Source organism: Panthera onca, chromosome A1 (genome assembly GCF_046562875.1).
Source record: "Panthera onca isolate mPanOnc1 chromosome A1, mPanOnc1 haplotype 2, whole genome shotgun sequence".
In the NCBI taxonomy this organism is placed as follows: Eukaryota; Metazoa; Chordata; class Mammalia; order Carnivora; family Felidae; genus Panthera; species Panthera onca.
The window spans coordinates 159,036,898-159,062,738 of record NC_138339.1 but is presented as its reverse complement, the minus strand read 5'-3'; the positions used below and the strand labels follow the sequence as shown (position 1 = coordinate 159,062,738).

At 60.5% G+C, this 25,841-nt stretch overlaps 1 protein-coding gene across 14 annotated transcripts in view; it reads left to right on the top strand.

Moving 5' to 3' along the window:
- MCF2L (MCF.2 cell line derived transforming sequence like) overlaps window positions 1–25,841 on the top strand; it is a 133,621-nt gene that overhangs the window by 71,560 nt on the left and 36,220 nt on the right. For all 14 annotated transcript variants that reach the window (XM_078452857.2, XM_060636645.3, XM_060636640.3 and 11 more), the window contains 2 exons: window positions 6,872–6,955; window positions 9,511–9,625. In XM_078452857.2, the coding sequence (XP_078308983.2) occupies window positions 6,872–6,955; window positions 9,511–9,625 (199 nt within the window). The remainder of the gene's footprint in view (window positions 1–6,871; window positions 6,956–9,510; window positions 9,626–25,841) is intronic.

The window sequence follows — 25,841 nt, the reverse complement described above, 5'->3', positions numbered from 1 at the left end:
CGCGTGCGTGCGAGGCTCGGCGACGCGGAGTCGCCCTTTTCCGTGTAGAGCGTCGGTGCTTTCGGGGTGCCAGCCACAGAGTCCTACGCGGGCAGCTGTGACAGCCGCCATCCTTGTCCTCTGCCGCGTGGAAATGAACAGCGTCTCCCGTCGTTGTGAGGTTCTTCTGGGTGACGGCAGCCAAGTGGAAAACGCTCTGAGAGAATTGTGGGGTCCAGCGGCCAGTCCCCTCGCCGGCGAGGGGACCCAGGGCAAGCCGTGCATCCACGAGCGTTGGGAACCACCAAGTTCCCCCCGCACGCCAGGCGCCGGGCACGCTAGGAGGGGCCGCCACCGTTGCCCCGGTTGTGCGGACCAACAGCAGCTCAGGAGAAGGAGCGCCTGGGGTCACCGTGCCTGCCTCTGCCCGGAAACCGGGGATCCCCGCGCAGGAAGGGTGACGCCGCCAGCAGTCTGCGGCCCCCCGGCCCCCATCACAGCGGCTGCCGGGAGGCCATGCGGGGGGCGTGAGCAGCTCCACACCCCGCGGTCCCCAGCGGGGACCGTGCAGCTTGGGGCGTCGCCGCGCAGCGTGTGTGCGGGCTCACGGCGCAGCGACCACGCGGTCTCCTCCACCGCTGGCGGCGACAGTGTTTACCACCTTGAGTCACAATTCCACTCGGGCTGTGAGAAAAATCATCAAGAATTACGGGGTGATTTTAAACGCCTCTGGTAATGGCCGGAGGTTGTTTCTCCGACCACTGATACTAGGGTAAGGCACTCACAGAAGCACGTGCGGTGAGGACCCCGCAGCCTGCCGTCGTGTGGCCCAGGCCCACCAAGAGGTCCGTCTCCTCCAGCTCGCTCCTTTGAGCCCGTTGTCCAGGCTCACCGCCAGGCGCCTCTAGTAACCTCCACTTACCCCGCCCCTGGAAGTCACCCCCACCCCACCCCATGACAGGCCTCAGAGGGGCTGCACCCTTGCTGCTCCCTTTGAGCTACTGCCCCTGGAATCTGTGCAGTCCTGCTGTGCAGCCCCAGGCAACTCAGCCTCTCTGTTCATTAGTTTTCTCATCCAACAAATGGGATACTAATGCTCTCACCTCTTGGGGTGACAAACCCATTGATACATGAGGGGTATTTAGTTACCCAGTGACCGACTGCTGTTTCTACAATTAAAGGTTTCCTGTGGGATCCATCAGAAGGTCACGGAGCTGTGCTAGCCAGCCGCTACATTTAAAAAATTCTTCAACGTCTTGTCCTTTCCGCTGCGCTAACGGGTCATAGTGTAGACGTTCAAGAAATACTTGCTTCTTAACTGATTTAAGGCCTTGGGTCTGGGGGAGCTCTGCAGAGGCTCATGTCAGAATTTCACTGAGAACCGTGTCTTGGTTTTAATGAGGCCCGGCTCGATCGGCTTCCCCACATGTTATCTCTGCTCAGCTCTGCAGGAGCTGGACGTGTTCAGCACTCCCACCCACCAGCCCCCCAGAGTCCGTGGTCCATTCAGTTTGGAGGGTGGCAGTGCTGTCCCTGACCACCGAGAGTGTGCAGAGATGACCTGGGGCTCTGACCCCAGACACCCCACAATGGGAGCAGGACTGCGAGCACTACTTAGGGATATGGGGCAGGGCAGGGCACGGCGTTGGCCTGTGTGCTGTCTGCAAGCTTGGTCGAGCTGCCTGGAGCCTGTGTTAAGCAGGATCCTGAGGCTCATCGGGGCTTGGTTGCTGCCCTTGGCAAAGACACGGTGTGTGGCATCTCAGCCTGGCGTCTGCCATGGCCCTGTGGCACGCAGGATGCCCGGCAGAGGTGATGCAGTTAACCCCCTATGGGAGAGAGTGCCCTGAGCACATGTGAGCCAGGGTGTAAGGTGTGAGCAGGGACCCTTTGTGGTGCCTGGCCTGTTGCAGGGGTGGAGAGTGTGTCGTGGGACCCACCTGGCTGACACCTCTCTTAGAATGGGTGTTGACGATGGCAGACGGAGACACCTTCCTGGTGTGCCTAAGCGTGTCACCGACAGCACAGCCTCTGACCTGCTGTCTGTCAAACTGAAAATGGCTGTGACCTCAGCTAAGTGTCACCCATGGGGTGGCCTCGAGATCCCTGCCCCGGCTGTGAAACCCCCTCAGGGGCTGTGGCCAGCATGGGGCGGGATAGAAAATGTGGTGCATCCAGGACAGATCGCTGTCCATTCTGCGTGCCCCTTCCAGGGGCTTCTTGGTGGTTCCCACGAAGGCCTGACGTAGACCCATCAGGCAAGGGGTGTGGCCGTGGAAGATGCAGACCTGAAGCTCTGAGGAGGTGTGCTGGGCCTCGGGCCTGCACATCTTCATCTGCACACGGTGTCCCCGTGGCCCCAGAGGGCTCCAGGCTGTGCACTGGCCTCGGGCAGCACACGGGAGGGACAGACCCGCGTCCCAGCCTGACTTTGTTCGGCTTCCAGATCCCTGCCCCCCGCGTGCCAGTGAGCTTGCAGCTCCTTGTGCTGGAGGGTGCTTCTCCCTGATGGCGGTTTTGGTTGAGCAGCGTTTTATTTAAAAACCTGTAAGGGGACACCTGGGTGGCTTAGTGGGTTAAGCGCCCAACTTCAGCTCAGGTCATGATCTCAAGGTTGGTGAGTTTGAGTCCTGCATCAGGCTCTGTGCTGACAGCTTGGAGCCTGCAGCTGCTTCAGATTCTGTGTCTCCCTCTCTCTCTGCCCCTCCCCCACTCACACTTTCTCTCTCTCTCTCTCTCTCTCTCTCTCTCTCTCTCTCTCTCTCAAAAATAAACATTAAAAAAATTAAAACAAAAAAAGCAAAAACACATAAGGATTTGCTTCCTGAGATAAGGAAATCATCTGAACTGAGTTCACGACGTGACATGATACAGTTGTGCCCTGATCCAGGAACAAATGACCATTGGAAACGTCCAGGATGATGTGCTGTGAGAGCCAGAGCCAGCCACACAACCAGTGTAGACCCCAAATCACAGAGCCTGCCCCCACGTGGGCCCTGCCCCGCCCCCCAGCCTCCCATGTCACCCAGACCTGTGAGCTCACGTGGGCTCCTTTGCAGCCTCCATGTCCTCCCCACTCAGTCTGGATTTCCCCGTTTGTAGCCTCCTTTCTCCTTGTTCCGTCTGCACACACTTTGCTCTTGGCTCAGAGATTGCTGGATGGGCTCGGTGACGTGAGAATCCCGCCCACCTGTGTTGCCAAAACAACCCCACGTGCCACTCTATGGACACAGAGAAGACCTCACGTTGTGTTTCGATGGAAAATAAACGGAAGCCTCCAGGTGTGGACTTTCAGGCAGATACAGATATGGCAGAGGGCCTCTGCTGCTAGCCCCCACTGACGTGCCTTTCTCAAGGTCCTATCTCCCTCTGAGCAAGGCCCCAGGTTCCCAGGAAGCAGCAGGGACAAGCCTCTGAACCCAAATTCGAGGCTTCTCCCAGTGCACCGGGGCTCCCTAACCCGGGACAGTCGCCACCACCCAACTCTGCACCCACCGCAGGCCCTTGTCACAGCCACAGGCAGCCACTGCTGTGGAAAGTCGAGGATCGATGCCCCTTCGAGTGGACACCTGCCCAACCCCTGTTAGGAAATTGTCCTCAACCAAAGCAGGTTCTAAGTCACTTTGCCAGAGGGGACTTTGCAGGCCAGTCTCACCGTGTCGGGAAGAAAGATCTAAAGAGGAGACTCGCACCACCCCTGCCCTCCGGCTGCAGCCCAGAGGGGCCAGGCCTGGTGGCTCCGGTACAAGCAGGTTGTGGCAGTTGGGGCCTCTCCCCTTGGTCCTCATCTGGAGCTGAGCCAGGTCCTGGGGCGGCTAAACGTCGTGAGCGAGGCTAAGTGGGCTGTGCGCCACCTGTCATGTTCTGGGTGCAACTGTCTTTCTAGATGGCTCCCAGAGCCGCGCTGAACCCTGGCCCCGGGGGCCCTCTCAGTGCCCGTGCCCCGCGTCAACCTCCGTCAGACGTGACCCTGTGACAGGCTCCTCGCCCGGGGCTCTCCCCTCACGTCTGGCCGAGACAGGAAGCGGGTAGCTATCTGTGAGACATTGTGTTCACACAGAGAGGTTCTGTGCAGGAGTGGGGCCTCGCCTGACCTTTTCAATGAGCCGGCGGGTGGGGCGACCCCCTTCCTGTCCGGACTGCTGACATCTGAGGCTTGCTCCTTCTCCCGTGGACTCCCCCACTTCCTGCTGGACTAGCAGTGCCCTGTCCTCTGCCACAAACTGCAGACCCACGCTTCTGAACGAGGAAGCAGGGTGGGCAGAAGCGGCGCTTCGGGGTTGGGGGAGACATGCCCAGCGCACCCGGAGACCCAGAGCCCGCGGGCTTGACGAAGCCGCCAGGTGACCGTGACGAAAACTACTTCCGTGGTCCTTACTTATTTCCAGCTTTATGAGGGGTGGCCAGTGACCATGTAAGCCATAGTGACCTTCAGACGGAGTCCGTTTGTGCGGATTCTGCTGTTTCCAGCGCAGGCTGCAGAATAACACTGTTGTTCAACCTGGAACAGCGCCTTAGACCTGCGGCATGCTGTCGGAGCAAGTTCTGCGCCCAAAACCTCACCCGCGTGGAATCCGCAGTGAGGCTGCAGGCAGACGCGCTGCCGTGGTCAGCTATCTGTGGGCTCCGGAAATTCTGCACCAGCCTGCGTGCCGACTTAGCTGGATTCCAGTGCTGCTCGGGGAAGTCGCCCTCTCGTGCGCCTCCTGCTTTCCCTGTCCCACACAAGTTCTTTGTGCCCCTGTCACAGGGGCCGCTGGGCCGGGTCCTGGGCTTGAGCAGTGGGCTGCAGGCTCTCCGGCCTGTGTGCAGGATGCCGTGAGGCCTGGCCCAGGCCAGGAGGTGGAGAAAGGCCTCCCTGAAGAAGTAACATCTTGGCCAGGAAGTGAGTAATGCTGGACTGGCCAGCAGACAATGGGAGAAGCATTATAGGGAGCAACTCATGCAAAGGCCCTGAGGCCTGAAGGACCTTGGTCCATCCATTGGAGGAGCTCTGGGAACATGAGAATGGTCAGTGCCCACAGGAGGGTGGTGACAAGGCCCAGAGACATCTCTCCAAGGAACCAAGCTCATGTTGACATCGATCCAGCCAGCAGGACTGTCCCTCTGTCACTGAAAGTACAGGAATGGTCAGCAATAATGGCCCTGTCTCTAGCATGTGGGAAGGCCTTGTGCCATCAGGGTAGGCCAGGCTCAGAGCACAGACAGCCTGTGCTGTGCAGGACTGAGCTCAGAGGGTACTTGGAGAGGAAGAGGGCTTAAAGGCTCTGCCAGTCAGACCCAGTCAAGAATTACCATCCATCAGAGGCCCAGACACTCATGGTTTTCTTTCCTCGTGGGCTGCTGGAGTCCAGTGGGGATGCTGAGGTCTAGGGTGGTGGTGAGGTCTGGGGAACCGTCTAGGCAGTGCTCCTCACGGACGCTGGGTCCCTGTTAAGGACTTGCCAGTTCAGTGTCCGTGCTGTTTCCACTGCCCCTGGGAGGTCTCCAGAAGTGCCTCCCATGGTCTGTGCTCAACGATGTGCGTCTCTGGGGCTGCAGAGGCTGAACCTGAGCACAGGTGGCACAGGTTTGATATTAACTGTGCAGAGACTCCTTCCTGCCATGAGAAGGGAAATGCGATGTGAAATCTGAAGGTCCAGCCCCTCCCCCGTGCAGGGTGCGCGCTGCACTCGGCACAAATCGCCCTGCCTGGGATTCAGGAAAATGTCCTGAATTTCCTCCCACGGAGGAGAGCCATGGCCGAGGCATCGTGCTGCCTGTGGGTGGCGGCCTCACCCTTGGGGACTCAGTGCAGGTCCCCACCTTCTGAGCACTAGCTGTTGTCACTTCCTGACGCCGGCTACTGCCACTGCCGCTCTGTGGGGCCAGCGGGCGCCCGGTCAATGGTAGGCAGGGTCGAAGGGCAGGGCACGCCAGGATGGTGGAACCTGCCTGTGTGCCTAGTCGTGTCACCTGTTTACACCTGCTTGTTTGCACGACCGGAAGAGCCGGCTTCAAGGCTGGTCCGTGCAGGTAGCGTTCGGCAGCTCCACTGGAATTTTCGGGCTGGAAGAGCTCCCGTGTCTCCAGGCTCTCTTGGCTGGCGTCTCAGATTGGGTCCTGAGTCTCTTCTGAGAAATCGTGTAAATGTCCCAGGATGCAAATTCCGCTGCTCAGCGAGGGTCTGGTTGTGAATCACGTGAGCGCTAGCGAAGCGCTGACTCAGAAACGCAGGAGCCCGCGGACACCAGGGCAGGGGCTGGTGCCCAGTTTCACACTCTCCGCAGTGACACGTGCAGCCCTGACCCCAGGTGCCCAGAATCTCGCAAAACCTTCTTGCTTCCTGGCGATGCCTCCAGGGTGTGGCTGCTCCCAGTTCACCCCAGACCCCGATCCAGGACTCACAGCCTGTACACTAAGCCGCCTTTTCCATCAGTATCTGGCTCAGGGACCCGGCCGGGTGCCCTCCTGTGTCCATGTCGGGCAGGCGGGGTGGACCTCTGTGTGTCTGCTGCCCGGTGTCCTCGCTGACCTGGGCTGTGGTGGCCGCGGGGATGCCCGGACCACCTCCAGTCGGGGGTGCAGGCTGGCAGACCAAAGCAAGTGCTGGGTGGGTGGTGCTGCCTGCCCTCACATCTGCCTGCACGTCCCTCCGTCCCTCCTCCCTCCCTCCCACCACCTCCCTGTTCCTTTCTCTGTGCCTCTGACACATGGCACATCTTAAATATTGATAAACCACCCAGCACACAGTTTTCTGTGCACCAAGAGACAAAGGTCTCTGCACGTTGGAAACTGAAATCCCTTTTTCCGAGCACGTGACCGCTGGTCCCTTTAGGTGTTGGCTGATGCGCATGGCTGCATGAGGCAGTTTGCACCGAATGACAGCCGCGTCCCTCTGCTCTGCCCGCAGATGAAATCATGCACCAGGACATCACCCCGCTCTGTGCCGCTGACATCCAGGACCAGCTGAAGAAACGCTTTGCTTATCTGTCCGGTGAGTGCTGGGCCAGAGGGAGGGAGGGGCTGGGGTAGAGCCGGGCTGTGACCAAGGGGACCTAGTCCACGTACTGCGAGTTGGGCACGGCCTGCTGTTGATTCCACCAAGGGCCAGGAGACGCTGCACGCTGCCTGGGAGGAGGGGGCTCAGGGCTCATTGGCCAGGAGCTACGGGAAGAGCCGGCCGGAAGTCAGTCCTGAGAGGGACACAGCCCGAGAGCTCCTGCCTGCAGTCTCCAGAATGTTCCCTCAGCAGGTGCAGTGGGAAAGGACACAGCTGCCCTCATCCTTGCAGCGTCCTGGGCGAGGGACCCCCCTAGTCCAGCACACCCAGCTTCCGTGGGGGAGGCCCCAGAGCACAGCTGATAGGGGCGAGGGGCTGGCTCTGTCCCACCGGCCTGTTCTGGGCCCCTGTGTCCCTCGGTCCGGGCTCTGTCTCCACCCTGTAGGATGACCTGCCATCCTGTCTGGCTGTGGTGCACGACCCCAGCCACTGGACGGTGCTGGCACATCCTGGGTGCTAAGGCTGTGATGGCACCTGTGGTGACCACCCTCACAGCTGTACAAGTACCCCCGTCGGGATCAGACAACCTGCCCTTCCCAGGCGCTCGGCCCTACTCACAGGCCCTTTCCCCTCCTGAGCCCTGAGAGCCAGCCCCGTGCCCGTGGGGCTGCCCTGGCCCTTCTCCCAGGGGCCGGGAACCACGCCTCAGGCCACGCCCTAACACGTGGCCCTGGAGCTCAGGCAACCCGGGGGAATCAAAGGTCGTCAGCAGGATGTGGGGCCTCTGGGGGGCTTGTCCACAGTGAGGCATATCGGTCACCGCGAGGAGGGAGGGGTGTCCTTCAGAGAAACAAGAAGCCGTCTACAGCACAGGGGTCGTGGCCCACGCCAACAAGACGTTCAGTCAAGGGTCTGCGGGCTCCTTCCATCTCCCCAGCCCGTCCATGCCTTTCAAGACCCCAAGGTTCACAACTTTAGTGCACTTGTGACCCAGACTAATGACCCTGACCTTCCTCCAGGTTGTAAGCCCACCACCTCTTGGCTTGGAGGAGGCAGAGCCCCAGGACCCCTCTGGACACACCTTCTCTCTGTCATTCAAATGCCAGCCAGTGTTTCGGGAGGGGACTGTGCAGGCGTGAGGAGGGTCCTACTTCAGGGCTTCCGAGATCATCCTGGGTGGGCCTGTCCTAGCCAGCTGGGCCTCACAGGGACCGGTGGACCTGAAGGATTCCCAGGATGGGATTTGGCTGAGTTACACTGACGGGGGATCCATCCCAAGGCAGTTCTGCCCCCACCTCACGTCCTACCCACGATTCCTCCAAGGATATGGGTGCTGGCTCAGGGTGAGCCCACCCCTGCCCCATCCACGGTGCACAGCCCTGCTTGCCAATGGGGACCCTCCTCTGGCTCCTGCAGAGTTAGGTCTTTGGTGTAATTCCATCAACGTCCATCGATACTTCTTGTGCAGGACGCACCTGAAACACGCTGGGGGAACTGCCACAGGGGGCTGCCCGCATGCACGTCAGTGTGTGCACTGCTCACGCTGCCCCCACCTTAGCCTGAGACACCCCCTTCATTGATTTGCTGTTAATTCCGGCGGACGGGGTGGGGAGGGAGGAGTTCAGAAAGTGTGGCCAGTGGTTCTTTCACCCCATGGAGCGCTGGCTAGACGGGGGCATCACTCACACATGTGGCATCTCAGGGCCCCTGTGTGCCGCTGGCCGCTCCTCCCGGCAGGGTGGGCCTCCTCCCCACGGTGTGGGCCTCCTCCCTGAGGGTGGCCAGGGTCTAGGAGGGAGCTGTGAGCAGGGAGGGTGGACCCCACCGTGTCTGGCAGCCCGGCCTTGGGAGCTACATGGCACCTGGCCTGCAGCCGATGGGCCAGGACAGGTGGCCAGGGCAGGAGAGATGGGTCCCACCCATCAAGTGGCCGTCCCCAGCCGCCCAGGGCGCCGACTAGCAGGCAGACATGGAACCTGAGCCCGGGTGATTCGGGCGTGTCATCAGCCCCTGCTCTGTCCACTGCTTCTCCAGACTGCTTGTGGGACACGTCAAACCACATAGGCCCCAGACTGAATTCAGCCTTCTGCTTGAAGCTCCCATCCCCAGGTCCTGAGCCCCACACCCTTTTCCTCCTTGCTGTGTGTCTCCGCTCAGAAGTGTGCTCTCTGCTCCCTCCCCTGCCACACTGCCAAGGGGATGACCCCCTTAGACCCAAACTGTCTGAAGTGGTTCGTCAGAGACGCATGCAGAGCCTTAGGGCCTCTGGGGTAAGAGACGGAGCGTTGTGCGGGGTTTAAAGCGGCTCATGCATTTACGAGGCACAGAAAACCGTACTTTGAGGTGTTAGCCTACTCAGCGCGTTCTTGGTTCTGTACAACTATGCTCATTTGGGAAGCGACGAGCCGCGTGGGACTGGCTGCCCTGCGGTGGCAGAGTGACAGGTGCCTGTTTGTGCGCGCATCACTCTTCTGCACACGCCAAGCGCTCGCACTCCTTCCCTGATGAAAACCACGCCTGGGCTCAGTGCTGCCTTGCTCTCTCCCCAGGTGGGCGCGGGCAGGACGGCAGCCCGGTCATCACCTTCCCAGACTACCCGGCCTTCAGCGACGTCCCCGACAAGGAGTTCCAGAATGTCATGACCTACCTCACCAGCATCCCCAGGTGTGTGTCGCTGTCAGATGAGGAGGTCCTGCCAAGGGGGCCCAGGGTCCCGCCCAGGTCACACAGCCCACACGGAGCGGCTGGGGCCAGGGTCCCACTGGACCCTTTTCCCGCTCCCAGCGTCCCGCGTCTGTTACACTGGCAGGGCTACACCGAGCAGGAGGGACACACAACAGGGAGGCAGCAGGGCAGAGGTGGTCGTGAGACCCTCCAGGGCCCAGCCCATTAGTCCCCCTCGTGCTCCTTGCGGCGGGACAAGTGATCCCAGAGGCAACTCCCCTGGCTGTTGGTTCTGTTACTGCGAGCAGAGCTGGGTCCCACCTTCCAGAAAGGCAAGGAGACCTCGTTTGTACCTCAGTGGCCGCGCCGGGCATCCTCCACATCCAGGAGCCGAGAGGCAGACGCCCCACCGCTGGGGGGTCACCTCTGGGGTGTCCACGGCAGCCCAGAGGTGGTGAGGACGTGGCCCTCATGCCCTGACAAGGAACCAGCACCATGTAGCATTAGGTGGAGACAGCCTCGCGGGTGACCTGGTTCCTCAGGCGACATCAAGGGCGATGGGGGGGCTCGCCGTAGTGTGGGGGCCCAGGCTGCCACATCCCCGGGAGACACCATGCTCATTCATTAGCGTTGCTAAGGACGGCTTTCTGAATTTGTGTGGTTTATTGCTCCGCGAATTGTCTAATCCAGAGAACAGACCAAGACAGCAAGTTCGATTGGCTGGTTCCTCTTGCGTGAAAACTGCCAACGGCGATGACCAATCAGCGCTGGGGGGGATGACAGGGGGGTCGTAGGTTCTTCTAGAACCCGGCAGAGGGGAAGGGAGCACTCTTCAGGGACGTGGGTGCTGGGTGGTCATCTGGCAGGAGAAAGCTGGGGTCACATCCTGGGTCGCACAACATCTGCCGTCCTGTCCTTCCAGGCGCCAGGTTCTGGGTGGCCGAGTGAGGTGTGGGGACGGCCAGGCCCCGGGAGCCCAGCAGCCTTCCTTACGGCCACTTGGCCAGCTGTGCACCCTTGAGGGGCTTCCTGGTGGCAGCTGCAACACGGCAAAGCATCTCTGTGTGTCTTCCCTCGGTCTCAGGATGAGAGACAGGACGGCCATAGTCAGCCCCATGCTGCCGTCAAGGTCATGGGGCATGAGTAAGGTCACCACACAAGGTGGTGGGAAGATGCTCCCTGTGGTGAGGCATTGAGGGGTGGCCCTTCAGGAGGGACGCCAAGACGCTGGGACTCAAGGACATGGGGACCTAGGACAGGACAGGTGTGGAAATGCTCAGAGCTCCAGGGGAGGGGTGCATGGGGACCAGCCAGCAGGACGGGGCAGCGACTGGAGTGTGAAGTGACTGAACCTGCCAGTGGTTTCAGGGAAGAACAAGTTCAAGGGATTTAAAAAGAAAAGGGGGGACGCCCCATGCAGTCTCTGGTCTCCCAGGTGGGGGCCGTCCTGAGTCCGGGATGAGCCTTGCTGCTGCAGTGACCGCTTAGCACAGGGCCAGGACCCCAGGGGACTCTGCTTGTTTCAAAAGTCAACAATCAGTTTATATCTGGAAATGTCAACACCCAACAGCCCAGGCCTGGTGCGGAGGTGAGCCATGTCCCAGGCCACAAGCAGGCATGATGCTGGGGTGGGGGCAGCCCTCTCAGACCTTCCAGGCTTGCACGTCTCCTCCCCTGGAAGTCTCTACCCTCACTGAGCCTCAGACCTAATGGCCTCAGGGCCTTTGCACTTGCTGCCCCTTGGTGGACCACCTTTTCATATTCCAGGCCACCTCCTCAGGGAGGCCCTCCATCACCCACACCTAAAGAAAGAAGCGAAAGCCAGCTCTTCCCCCACTCAGGGCCCCTTGCCCACCAGGCTTCCTGGAGCTTTCCGAAAAGGTCGTAATTACAGCCTCGTTTTGGTCTGTGTCTGTGAGAGCAGGCAGGTCCAGGACAGCAGGCACGTGCTGCACAAATACACTTCATTTGCAGACGAACCCACCCTGCCTCGCAGGCTCCCTCCTATGATCTCTGCAGCCCCTTCTCTCCCCTTCGATGAGGACTGCCACCTTTCCATCCTTTTTCATCCCCAGCAGAATGAGCTCCTTTCACAGGCCTGGGGTGTGGCTCACGTGGCTCACATGCGAGGGCCGAGGGAAGGGAGTGCTGTGGCTCTGTGGCTCCGAGGTGGTGTGGAGCTGGCCAGGAGGCCGGTTTGCACATCTCCGTTCCCGGAGACGAGGGTGCACAGTGGGCACAGGCCAGCATGTGCTTTATTCATGGTTCTCCTCTTTCCGGACAAGGACCACAGAAAGCTCCGGGGCTGGAGTGGCGGATCTGGACCTACCACACCCCGCGTGCCCCTTCACCCACAAATAAACCCCCACGTAGTGAAGCCCAGCGCACCATGGTCTCAAAGGACAGCTGAGAGACCCACGGACATGAGGGGCCCAGAGAAGAGCAGTCAGGTGTTCGGTGCACGGGACGGGATGCGTGGAAGTCAGAGTGAGGTGGACACCCGTGCCTGGGCCTGGAGTCCGGCTGCCTCCACATGCTGTCAGTCCTGACCCCAGGGTGCCATCGGGGGTGCCGACTCTGAAGAGCAGCTGCGCCCCTGCAGAGAATGCAGCTCTAAAGGGAGGGAAAGTGTGGCCCTCCTTCGGAGCACAGAGCAGCTGCTCGGTGCTCATTAAAAATGTAGGGCAGAAACCTGCCCTTGGGGAACGCCAGGGCCCTATGCCCACATCTTCAAGATGAGGGCCAGCTTGGCACCAGGGGAGGCCCGTGATGGCTGAGAGGTGGCCCTACTGTGCGAGCCCGGGGGGGCCAATTGCTGCATTCTCCCTTGGGCCCTCCCCTGCGTGCCGGGGGAAGGGGCACCACCTGCAGATCTCTGTTCTCACCCTTGGGGTTGGAGATGGGTGGCCCCTTCCAGAAACGAGGGAACAGCCCCCACACAGACAGGTGACAGGATGGGATTACAGCCTGGTGTGTGCCTTTCCACGTCTGTGCCTGCGGAACGGTCGGATCCCCCATGAAGCCTGCTTCTCGGAGATGTGAACTCGGTCTCTAAACCAAGCTTTAACTCTGGCTTCTAGAGCAGCATGTTCAGTGCTGACTTGACTTCCCCTGTCTTATGTGAGTGCAAATGGAGGGAGCCATGGCTTAAGCCGAGAGGTGGATCGTTACTGGCCCTGTAGAAGGCCAGTAGAAGGCCCTGTAGAAGGCATCGCGACAGGCAGGCTTTGTCCGTGTGTGTCAGATGTATGTGGTCTTTTGAAGAAAACAGTCACGTGGAAGGACGCTGTGGATCGTGGGAGTGGTCGGCCAGCGCCCAGCGGTGTGGTGGTGGCTCCATGGGCCACCCGGTGAGCTCTCGCCTAGGTTGAGGCCCTGCCCCCAGGGTGGCCCTGTGACCTCTGCACAACAGAGAGGAAGCCAGGCAGAGGCGCGATGGGCAGAGCACCCCGTTGCTGTCTGCGAGAAATGTCTATGTTCCGGACACACTCAGACCCAACAGTGAACAAAAGGAGTGAAGTCGTGTCGCTTGCGTTCTCAGTAACGAAGTAGGTTGTGCACAGGGGTGTGGACTGTGGAAAGGGAAGAAGGGGGGGAGCGGCCCAGTTGTGGGCTGGGGCCCCCTCAAGAGGGGTCTGGTTGGTTCTCGGTGAAATGGGGCAGCAGGACTGGGGGAGGGGCTGCAGATCCCGCTGGAGACAGCAGTGCCGTGGGCCCCAGGTTAGCAGGGAGCAGTCACCTAAAAGTGAAGGTTTGGGCGTCATGGGTATCGTCAGGTGTGGAGTAGGGGCAAGGAGGGGAGCCCCCAGGTGTTCCAGCTGGAGCGGCCGCCTGCATCCTGTGGGCCATGTGGGGCCTGCAGCTGCTTAGGGACTGGGCCCAGGTGTCCTGGCTGCAACAGTGCACGGTGTGGTGTCCCGGCTTGTGTCCAGGCTGTGACAGTGCATGGTGTGGTGTCCCGGCTTGTGTCCTGGCTGTGACAGTGCATGGTGTGGTGTCCCGGCTTGTGTCCTGGCTGTGACAGTGCATGGTGTGGCCACCTGGCTGCTGGGAAGGATAGCTAGAGGACAGAGAGCTCAGAGGGAGTCTCCCGGCCGCGGGCGGTTGAGACTGTGGTAAGGACAGCTCCCGTGGAGGGTTCAGCGCAAAGAAATGACCATTGGAGCAAATTTAACAAAAACAGGAGGAGTGGACTCTGAGAGGAGGCAGCCACCTCCTCAGGGTGGCGCTACCCCGCGGAGCAAAGGGATGGGCCAGTGAGCTGGGGAGAGGGACGCAGTCCAGGCCCTCCCAAGACAAGAGAATAACCACACGGTTGTGCTGGAGAAACTACATCACAAACGCGAAGAGGAGTGGTAACAATTTGATTTCTTTTACGTGTAACCCTGTCTTTGTGCACTGGCTCAAGTCTGTTACCACACATACCATGATCTGGGTTACAGGCCTGTCCAGGGGGCAGATGCCCCAGGCTCTGGCGCTGACCTCTGGGCCCCTCTCCTTCCCAGGGTTCCTGACCCGGGACCCCCACCCCCCTGCATGGTTCCAGACCCTGACCTCCTCCCCCTCCTGTTATTCTAGACCCTGACCCCCTCCCCCTGTGGTTCTAGACCTTGACTCCCCTCCCCCTGTGGTTCCAGACCCTGACCCCCTTCTCCCTATGGTTCTAGACCCTGACCCCCTCCCCCTGTGGTTCCAGACCTTGACTCCCCTCCCCCTGTGGTTCCAGACCCTGACCCCCTTCCCCCTGTGGTTCCAGACCCTGACCCCCTTCTCCCTATGGTTCTAGACCTTGACTCCCCTCCCCCTGTGGTTCCAGACACTGACCCCCTTCTTCCTATGGTTCCAGACCCTGACCCCCTTCTCCCTATGGTTCTAGACCCTGACCCCCTCCCCCTGTGGTTCCAGACCTTGACTCCCCTCCCCCTGTGGTTCCAGACCCTGACCCCCTTCTCCCTATGGTTCTAGACCCTGACCCCCTCCTCCTGTGGTTCCAGACCTTGACTCCCCTCTCCCTGTGGTTCCAGACCCTGACCCCCTTCTCCTTATGGTTCTAGACCTTGACTCCCCTCCCCCTGTGGTTCCAGACACTGACCCCCTTCTTCCTATGGTTCTAGACCCTGACCCCCTTCCCCCTGTGGTTCCAGACCCTGACCCCCTTCTCCCTATGGTTCTAGACCCTGACCCCCTCCCCCTGTGGTTCTAGACCTTGACTCCCCTCCCCCTGTGGTTCCAGACACTGACCCCCTTCTCCCTATGGTTCTAGACCCTGACCCCCTCCCCCTGTGGTTCCAGACCTTGACTCCCCTCCCCCTGTGGTTCCAGACCCTGACCCCCTTCTCCCTATGGTTCTAGACCCTGACCCCCTCCCCCTGTGGTTCCAGACCTTGACTCCCCTCCCCCTGTGGTTCCAGACCCTGACCCCCTTCTCCCTATGGTTCTAGACCTTGACTCCCCTCCCCCTGTGGTTCCAGACACTGACCCCCTTCTTCCTATGGTTCTAGACCCTGACCCCCTTCCCCCTGTGGTTCCAGACCCTGACCCCCTTCTCCCTATGGTTCTAGACCCTGACCCCCTTCTCCCTATGGTTCTAGACCCTGACCCCCTCCCCATGTGGTTCCAGACCCTGCAACCCCCGCCAAGCATGCCCCCAGTCTACCTTCCCTCCCCCGCTGGTGGAGCTGGTTTTGCCCAACCACACCATGGCAGAAGTGGTTTCTACACCTAGTGTGATCCTACCCCTCTCCGCAAATGGAGTGCACTTCACACAGACACATTCACATGTGTGTGTGCACTCACACATGCACATGTACACACGTGCACACTTGCACAGGGTCTCACAAGCAGAGTTGCCAACATCAAGATAGATTTCTGGCTTTTCTGTGAAAAAACCCGTTTAGCAGCCGTGAACTTTCATTTCCAGGTGGCAACCGTGTAGGAGCGCCTGTGCTGGGCCCTGGGGGCTCTATCCACCCCCCACCCCACCTCAACCCCGGGGTTCAGAGGACCCCCTTCCTCCACAGCTGCCATCTCTCGTCAGCGCAGTTAAGTCATAATTCAGGAGCCCTTAGAGTTCATTTATGCGGACTTTCCCTGGACCTAGTTCCACTCACCGAGCTGCTGGGAGACAGAGCCTGTCCCCAGCTGGCTTCCACGAGGGGCACACGCAGCCTCTCCCACATGCGCTCACACACACACAAGTGCACATGCACATATGCACGCACACGGCCCACGGACCTGAGGAGGTCTGGAAACACCTTACTTCCTGCTGCCGTGTGATTTCCAAGTGGATTTCCTGTGACGTCTGCGTGGGAAGCGTGTGTGTGTGTGAAGATGCGTGTGAAGCGTGTGTGTGTGTGCGCAGGACAATTGAAGATGCGCACGCGGAAGTGACACCTTCCGCCTCCTGCCTGCCTCCTTCCCCACAGAGTTAGTTTGGGTGATGCTGGGTCGCTCTCCAGCCGCGCACCCCTGCCCCACACTGGGACATGGCACCGCATTCTTTCCCGCTGCGCACCCCGCTCCACACTGGGAGCACAGACTCACCAGTCCACCAGCTCCCATCCAGCAGCCTGTCACCCACATCCTTCCGGGCGGCCCCTCTGAGCCTGCGCTGTCACAGCTGCATCACACCCTGTTGTGTAGACGGGTCAAGCCTACCGAGCCGAGCACAATGTTGTCGGCTCTCCATCCCCCTTGGGTTCCCCTATGATGAGTAGCTTTGCTCCTGGTGTAGCTGGGTTGCGTGTTCTGAGGGGGACTGCCTTGAGGGTGATGGATTTGTCACACTGCTCAGTCGCCGCCTTGTCGAGAGGTCCTCCCCCCAGGCCATGTGATTAGCAAGTAAAGGGCGTTTGCTGTCCATGACTTTGCTCAGCCCATCGTCCTACATGGTCTGAAGCTCTGGGAGCCCAGTGACCACTGTCCGCCATGCTGGCCTCCTCCGCATGGGCCCTGTTTCTTCGTGTTCCTGGCCACGCACTCCTGGCGGGAGCCAGAGACTGCCTGTCCCCTGGAGCCCTCTTCTTTGTTGTAATGACCTTTCTCTGTCACTGCCATCCGGTGTGATAGCTGCTAGCCACGTGTGGCCATTTAAACTGAAAAATTAAAAGGAAGTAAATGGGAAAGTTCAGTAGTTGGTTGGGCTCCCCCCCCATATTTCAGTTCACGTGTGGCCATGTGGGCACTCGGGTGTGGACCGGTCCGCCTGTTGGAGCACACGGGCCATGGTGGTGGGGTCAGGACAGCAGCGGCTCTGTCCTTATTCACAGAGAAAGGCCAAGAGATTATTATCCTGATGCCATGCCCAAGAGGAGAGACCACAGCTCTGCCCTTACTTGGAAATAATGACATTCTGCTATGAGGGAAGCACACTGAGGTGTGGGTCTGGGGTTGGGAGGCCATTCCTTCACGGCTGTCATGGAGCCCAGGCTGCTCCCTGCCAGCGTGTCTGCCCCTCACAGGGGGAGGTGGTGTAGGGGACACACAGTGCCCAGGAGCCTGTGAACTAGAATTTCAGCCCCCAGCTGGAGAGGAGATGCCTGAGGCTGACACGGGGAGGCTCTGGGCTGGGAGCAGAGAGTCAGGACACAGGAGTCAGGCCAGGTCCTGGACCCCGGTGACCGAGGTCTGCAGCATGAGCCCAAGGCAGGTCATGAGATTCCGGAAGGTTCTCTGCATGGGTCCCAAGGGGGTGGCTTTACACCCCTGGGGAGCAGTTCACTCCCTGATTGCAAAGAACTGGCTAACAGTGTGCATCTTTTTTTTTTAATGTGTTTAAAGGATTTATGTGGTTTATTGGGGGTTTAATAGCATTTGAAAAAAATTTGGTAAAATATTCATAACGTATAATGAACCATCTTTACCATCCCTAAGTGCACAGGCAGGTCAGTAGTACTAAATACGTACCCATTGTGCAACACGTCTCCAGAACCTTCTCATTCCCCGATGTCCAACACCAGGGGTCTGACGCTCTAGGAGCCCCCCAGGAGAGGATCACACAGTATGTATCCTGCGTCTGGCTCGTCTTCCCCAGCACGAGGTCCCCCAGGTTCACTGTGGTGCAGCCTGCATCACAGTCTCCTCCCTTTCCAGGCAGGTAACAGACAGCGCCCCTCTGTCTGGATGGACCATGCTGCATTGATCTGTTTATCGGTGGGTGTAGAGAACTGTTTCTGAACGAGGCTAGAAGTCAGGCTTCCTCGTGCGTGCCCCCTGTAGGCTCGTAGAAACCAGGCGGGTCGAGGCCTTGGTTATCCCTGCGTGTTCTTGGTCCTATAGCCACAAGCACAGATTCCAGGCGCACTCACAGTGATTCCCCAAGATGTCACGACTTCGGTTTTCTGTGTTTGTTTTTGTCAAAAAAAAAAAAATTGCAAAGGGGAAAAGCTTGAATATAAGGAACACAAAAATGCAAGATTTCAGGCTCTTCAGAGAAATTCCTGTGTGTTTCTTTTTGTTTTTTTTAATGGGCTGTTCCTTTGGTTGTGAAGGAGAGGCGATGTCACTGCTTTGTAGCAAAGGGCCCCTGGGCAACGCCCGCACTCCTGCAGCCCATGTCGTGCGCCCCTGCGCCTCAGCAGCCCTGACAGGATCCGGAGCGACTCTAAGAACAGATGGGTTACCGTGTGTGGGAGTTTTTAAGAAGCACTTGGAGGTTTTATTCAGTGTTTTGCTTTGTGGAATGACAAACTGACCAGTGCTAGAGAAACACATCACAGAAATGGTATTTGGACAAACGTTCGAATCACGAGAAGAGAGAAGAAAGAGCGAGGAAAGAAAGGTTCGGATGGAGAGCTCAGGACAACCTGGGCAGCTGGGTCACAGGGGCAGGGAAGGCTGCCCATGACATTTCAACCTGTGTCCCTCACAAAGGAAGACAGGGCCTTATTCACATCTGCTAACTTGCATAGACCAGTGTCAGATGCGGGGTGACAAGGCAACAAGGCAGTGCTGCGGGGTCCAGGGGGCCTGGGGAGGGGGTGGCTCCTGCTGGCCACTGGGTACCTGCTGCCCCACCCCCAGCCAGCCACCGGTCAGCCCCCTGGGCCAGCCCAGCCCTCAGGGACCCGGGGCCCCTGCAGCACAGGGACAGGCTCCGCCTGACAGGCCATCCCACCACAGACCAGGGAGGGCTGGGAAGGGTGCCAGCCTGTGGCTGCCTCCTACACGGGGCCCATCCACCCCAGCCCTGGCACTCCGCCCTGACGCTGGCAAGGCATAGCCACGGGCCCTTTGCTCCGAAAGGGCCCTCCTCACCGCCCTCCAGCTGCAGGCCGTGAGCCCCAGGCCACGCAGGAGCTGTGGGTGCACAGAAATGCCCTGTCTGCCTGTTTTGGCTCCTAAACGCTGTACCTTCTTTCCTTCCGTGGACATTACACCACGTGAGGTTCCCTGGCCTGCTGTGACCTGTGATGGTTTGCACTCCAGAAAACCTCGCTCCCAGACATGGACCTGACCTAGCAGTTGGGACCCACAGGCCCCAGGGTCCTGCCCTAGGGAGCAGCTGGTGCACCCCCAGCAGACACACGGGTACAGGGCCGGGGCAACACTCAGGGAGCTCAGGGGCTCTCCGCCCCAAGGTGGGGAGGCCACACCTGCACCAGGCATGGGGAGCTGCATGCCCGGTGCCCACCCCTAGGCACCCAAGCCTGGAGCCCCAGATGAAACAGCCCCCCCCCCCCATATTGGAGGCATCATTTAGTACATACACATCCGTTCTTCTGGCGTAGAGGGGGGCACGTAAGTGAGGCCACCACGTGAGAACAGCAGGGGCTGCTGACTCAGAGCTCGCTGTAGCAGGGCATCCACCAGGCCACTGCCACGTGAGTGTGGCAGAGACTCAGGTGGGTGGGGCAGGGAGAGCTCAGGGTAGAAAGGAGGTGGCTGGGGGCAGGGACCCTGGGGAAGGTGCTGGCCCAGGACAGCTGGGGGGGCGGGCCTGGGGGAGGTGCTGGCCCAGGACAGCTGGGGGGGTTGCTGGGGGAGATGCTGGCCCAGGACAGCTCGGGGGGGGGGGGGGGGCCTGGGGGAGGTGCTGGCCCAGGACAGCTCGGCAGGGGGAGGCCTGGAGGAGGTACTGGCCCAGGACAGCTGGGGGGGGGGGGCTGGGGGAGGTGCTGGCCCAGGACAGCTGGAGGGGGCCTGGGGGAGATGCTGGCCCAGGACAGCTGGAGGGGGCCTGGGGGAGATGCTGGCCCAGGACAGCTAGGGGGGCGCTGGGGGAGGTGCTGGCCCAGGACAGCTCAGCGGGGGCTGGGGGAGGGCCTGGGGGAGGTGCTGGCCCAGGACAGCTGGGGGGGGGGGGCCTGGGGGAGGTGCTGGCCCAGGACAGCTGGGGGGGAGGCTTGGGGGAGGTACTGGCCCAGGAGAGCTGGGGGGCGGGGGCGCGCTGGGGAAGGTGCTGGCCCAGGACACCGGGGCAGCTAACCAGAAGCAGGTCCAGGGATGGGTTAGGGAAGCACACGGGGCTTTCTCTGGTTGGTCCCAGGTTAGAAGCAGGACAACAGTTGGGGAAGCTGTCCCGTCCTCAGGGGCAGATTGCCCGGGGGTGGGGGTGGGGCGTTGGCATCGTGGACCGTTGCTGGAGACAGGGCCCACCTTGCTCACCTTCCTTGCCTCTCGAAGATGGCGCAGCCGGCTGGGCTGTGGCTGGCACTGTGGGCTGGTTTCCCAGGCTGCTTGCTGCAGGTCACGAGTCAGGATCAGACACCTGGCCAGTGACCATCTGTATATGCAATCTTTCAGTGGCAATAGTGACAAAGTATAACTTCTTTAATTCTTTAAAAAAATGTGTTTGTTTATTTAGAGAGAGAGAGAGAGAGAGAGAGGCACATGTGTGAGCAGGGGAGGGGCAGAGAGAGAGGAAGAGAGAATCCCAAGCAGGCTCAGTGCCGTCAGCAAGGAGTCTGACTTGGGGCTCAATCAATCACACGAACTGTGTGATTGTGACTTGAGCTGAAATCAAGAGTTGGGCGTTTAACCGACCGAGCCACCCAGGCGCCCCTCTTTAAAGGGGTTCGTAATCACAATTGAGACAGTTTCGCTGCTGGTAGAGAGAAGACTGAAAGCTGGTAGGGCTGGTGGAGGGCGGTGAATGATGCTTGAGAGTGGGCATGGGATCGGGGCAGTGACCCCGGGGAAGGCGAGGCACTGGCACATGTCAGCAGGGGAAGTAGACACTCCGGTCCTCACTCGGCCCAGGAGCACCGTCCCAGCCCTTCCAAATCAGTGGGGTCACTAATTCCCAATTTAAAAGAAAGGCAGAGAGGTGAGCCCACAGCTTCTCTGTAGCTGATGGTTTAATACCGTCTGTTTCCCCGGAGAGCCCTCAGAGAGAGGAGTCTCATTGGGTCACCCCGTCAGGCAACGCTCCTACTGGGGACAGAGGTGGGGGGTACTCTCCCAGAGGGGACACAGTGCCCAAAAGGACCAGGTCAGCCCCTCTCGGGGGATGCTCCTGCTGGGGGCAGCGTGGGGGGAGGGGGGTCTCTCCCAGAAGGGGCAGAGTGCCCAGCAGGGCGGGGCATGGCCTCCCATGAACCCTCTGCTCCCTCCTGTGGTTGAAAATCGGGACTGAGCTCCAGGGAAGACAGATAGGCGTTGGCCCGGAGCAGGGGCTTCCTCAAGACCCTCCCATCACCTGGGTTTGGAGAGAGAAGCCCCCCGCTTGGTTCCCATGCTCTGAGCCCCTCAGACCTCCCAGTCCCTGTGCCGGCTGGGACCCCGTGACCATGGCCGTGGCCATGGCCGCAGATGAGAGGGAGTGACGAGTCCCTGGAACCTGCGCGTGGCAGCCCCTGAACTTGGGAGTCCTGCCTGGGTCGCAGGCAGCATTCACCTCTGGCCACAAGAGGGCGCCAGTGGGCAGAGCGCGTTCTGATAAAGGCGCCCCATGCGCCCCAAACACACGTGTGGTCAGCGCGGGTCACAGGCTGCCCTGGGGACCTGCCCTCCCTGAGCTGTGTCCCGAGAGCCCTGCCGCCCTGTGGAAGCCACCCAGAAGAAGGGGATGGGGCTGGAGAGGGGGACCAGGGGCAGGAAGAGGGGTACCCAGTGGGGTAGGGAGGGCTGTGGGAGGTGGGGGGACCAGGTAAGGGGTGGGTCCAGGGTCCTGGCGGGGGTCTGGAAAGGGGGGGCAGGGGGCGAGTTGGGGGGGAAGGAGCAGAGGAGACGGGGATGGGAGGGGTGGGAGGGGTGCCCCTCTAGCTGTCTCAGACATGAAGCGGCCCTATCCTTCTGGTGCCCCGGGACCTCTTCCCAATGCCCTCTCCCACACATGGCACCAGTGCGCACCCCCTCCCGCCCACATCACTCTCATCGCCCCCTCCCAGCTGCATCCAGAGGCTTCCTCCCGCTGACGTCACCTGTGAGCCTGGGGTCAGCTGATGCCCGGCTCTCCCTCCCTCCCTCATCCTCCCTTCCCTGCTGACCCCGACCAAGCCCGGGTCAGACCCTCCTCAGGGCTCTCCCAGGACAGAGACCCAGGCCCGAGGTGGCCTCCACGGTCACAGAAAGTGCGCAGGGTGCGTCTGCAGGACCTGCCCACAGGTGTGGCCCTGGACCAGGGGCAGCTTTTGGGAGCTCGTGAGAAAGGGGGCCTCACTGACGCCTCCGGAGCCCGAATCCACATTTGAACCAGCTCGGGGGTCTCCTGTGCACAGGGCACTTTGGGAAACGGCAGGTTGTGTCCTAGGGAGGCGCCAGCCCTGCCCCTCCATTGTCCCCCACCTGTAATCCTGGTTTCTCTGTGTGTCTGCACCTGCCCCTGCTCTGTGACCAACTGCTGTAAACAGGCGAGTCCCTGCAGGGGCCGGGAACAAGATGGGGCTTGGCCGGGATCGGGACAATGACAGCGACCTCACCCTTGCCTCTAGACTGTTCTCGGGCTGCTCCCACTCCCGCCAGTGATGGAGAGCTTGCACCCGCATGGCGAAGCTGCCTGCAGGGGCCACCCAGGTGTTGGAGAGGGCACCAGTGAGTGGCTGAATCCCAGAAACAAGAGTTTACACGAGCTCTGTGACTGCGCCAAAAGTGAGATCATCTGCCTCACTCAGCTGCCAGGCAGCTGGCCAGGGCGGCCCCTGCGAGCCAGCTGTTCCGGGGTTGGAGACCAGTGCCTGCGCATCTGCCTGGCCGTGTGTGCCCTGTAATGGGGACACTTCTGTGTGGCTGCCAGCCTCAGACTATGCACTCTGCTTCTCCCACCACCACCACCTTCAGTGCCACCAGCCCAAGGGTGGCTTCTCAGCGATCCAAGCATGACCCGCCCTGTCCCCCGGGCCTGTGAGGTCAGAGACCTGTGGGTGAGGGCCAGAAGCAGGGCTCCACTCAGTCCTTTCCTGGGTGGGCACAGCCAGACCCTCCTTCTCAAAGCGGGGGTGGAGCTACAGGACCCTGCTGGCCTCGGCTGCTAGGGCAGCCCCGGGCAGCAGTTGTGTGGGCACGGTGGAGGCCAGAAAGGTCTCCACGTCCTGAGGGTGCTTCTGCTCCCTAAGTCTGTGCACCTGTGGGCCAGTGTTCACTGATGTGGTGGTGGACAAAAACAGGTGTGCAAGAGGGGGCTCCTGGGCCCCCGGCCGGGTCCTGGCCTGTGGGTAGCCTCACTGTCTGCTTCTGGGGTCCAGTTTCCCTCAGCACGCCCCCCCTACACCTGGGTGTGGTGCAGGGGCCCCGTGTAGGAGGCAGCCTGGGAACGAGACGGGTGGGAGCGTCTGCTTCCTCCTATGGGGCAGACTTGGCCTGGGAGGCAGCCTGCAGGTGCCTGGGAGGCAGCCTGCAGGTGCCTGGGAGCACCCAGAGCCAGACCACGGGGCTCACCCACTCCGCGTTGTGCTGTGTGAGGCTGGGCAAGCGATCCAGTCTCTCTGTGCCTGCTTTCCTCCTCTCTGGGCTGGAGAGGTTGCGGTCCCTACCTCATGGGGCTGCCGTGAGGAGTAAAGGACAGGGATCTGCCCATGGCAGCCCCAAAGCACAAGAAATCCTCCCCCCAGAAAGCGGGTCCCAGCCTGGCCAGGGAGAAGGGGGCCAGTGGCTGAGCACATGGTGGCTGCAGCACGATGAGCGCAGAGCAGTGTTCCGGTCGATGTACGGTTCCTTCGACGTTTCACGTCCAATCGTAATTTCATTTTTTTAACCTGAGCTGTTTTTTGTTGTAGTCTTATCAATGCCTGCTTGTAATGCTGGTCTCCCATCACAACCATGACAGTGTGGAAGGGACACTGGGGAGGCATTGGGGCCACCCTGCCTTGGGTGGCCAGCGCACTGGCCCTGCCTGTGCCTGTGTATTTGCATAATCGCGAACACACCGCTGAGGGCATTGGGGTCACCGTGTGGCCAGCACAGTGGGCTCTGCATCAGGAATGGGGTATGTTTGGGCCACAGGAGAGAATGCTCCGGGTTCAGAAGCTCAAACCAGTGGCATCTGAGGGCTGATGTGGAATGGTGCAGGGAACCTACCCATCGTGGTTGACAGGATGACCCCACCGGGATCAAAGCCCCATTTCAGGGAGAAGGGGAGACCCTGAGTCGGGCCCTGGTGCTCTCGGGAACAAGGCAGTGTGACGTCCATGTTTTCCAGGCACTGGGTGGGTTTACAGAAACACCCCCATTGAACCCTCCCAGCAGGGGACACTGTTTTGGTGCCCATGTTGGGAGGGAGGGAAGGGAGATGATTCGTGGGGCCTTGAGGGGGGCCTGGAGCCCTCTCCCGCCTCCTGCCCCTCCTGGAAAATGGCATGGATCTGCCAGTGGCTGGTGGCATGCACAGTGTGGACAAGTGTCGCTGGGCCCTCCGTTCTCCTCCACGTCAGAAAGAGCCCAGGAAGTAGTCTGAGCTCAGGGCTTCGGAGGATCGCAGGTGGACCTCGTGGAGAGGCTGGTGTCGGAACGTTGAAGGAGGGTGTGTGGCTTGTCGGGAGGGGGAGTCTCAGCAGAGCACGTGGCATGGATAGAGCTCCATCATTCCCGAGACACCGTTTCCTCCCGTCCCGGCCGTGGGCCCGGCTCCCCCGGGACAGAATTGGGACTGCCTCCCACTGACTAAGGGCTAGGCCAACACAAGCCAACACCTGCTTGGGGCCATGCAGAGAGAGTGCGTGCCCACGACGGTACAGAGCTCTGGGCCCCCGCAGCCGGCCCTGGACACAGCTTGGGACTCAGCCTGGGACCAGGGCTTCTGTCCCCACAGCTGCCTCACTGGGCTGCCCAGCCTACACCAGGCACGCTGGCTGGAGTGTGTGGGGAGCCCAGGCCCCTGGCACTGAGGCTCAAGTGACAAACCTTCCCGGCAAGAGAACTAAACCAGCTCAGAAACAGTGCCATTGGGGGCGCCCCGTGCCGCTCAGAAACACCGTCACGGGTCTCTCACTGTGCGGGCACACAGGGGCTCTCGTCTCCATGGCACAAAGGCTGCTCTGAACGAAAGCTGGCGTCTGTGCAGATTGCTATAAACGGGCGGGTGTGGGTGAGGACACAGAGCCAGCAGCACCCCTGCGCATGCATTCTGTGCGTCACCATGACCCCCATTGGGTGTAAGAGGGACGCGTGGGCGTCATGGCCCAGCCAGCAGAGCACTTCCAGACAGCACCGTCTGCGTGTGCTCCGTGTAATTCTGATTTCCTCCAAGACCCAAAAGTGACCTCCTTGCCTCTGTTCACGGACTTGCGATTCAGCGTCAAGTCAGCACCCTCTTCCCTCCGTGTGGATTGGCTGGCGGCCACAGCTGCACAAGCGGCTTGGGCGTGAAGTTCCCCGGCGGAAGCGGGCCTCCCCGTTGGACGCTGTGACTCAGGTTCCTGCGCTGAGCTCAGAGGGCAGGATGGGGCTGTCGTTGCACAGTGTCTCAGTGTCATCTTTATCACAGATGCTGCTGCTGCAAGGGGCCATTTCTTGTCTCCTGCTCCCAGCAGATGCTTGTGAGCCTGTGGACACCTCGAGGGTCTTGTCCCAGAAGCACAGCAATGCCGTGCAGAAGGACTTTATAACGTAGACACACACGGTGGCCTCAGATGCCAGGACTAACCTGACGTACGGGTCACAGCACTTGTTTAGGAGGGCTTAGCCAGCTGGTCAACCGGGAAAGGAGAACCATTGGCTCTTATGCTGGAAGAGAAGTCTTTGGAAAGGGGGGGGAGGTGTCTGCCAGTGTCTCTGCCCTGTGCAGTGGCCTGGGCTGGGCTGGGAATGAGCGGCACACAGGAAGTACCTGCCCGTCTCCAGA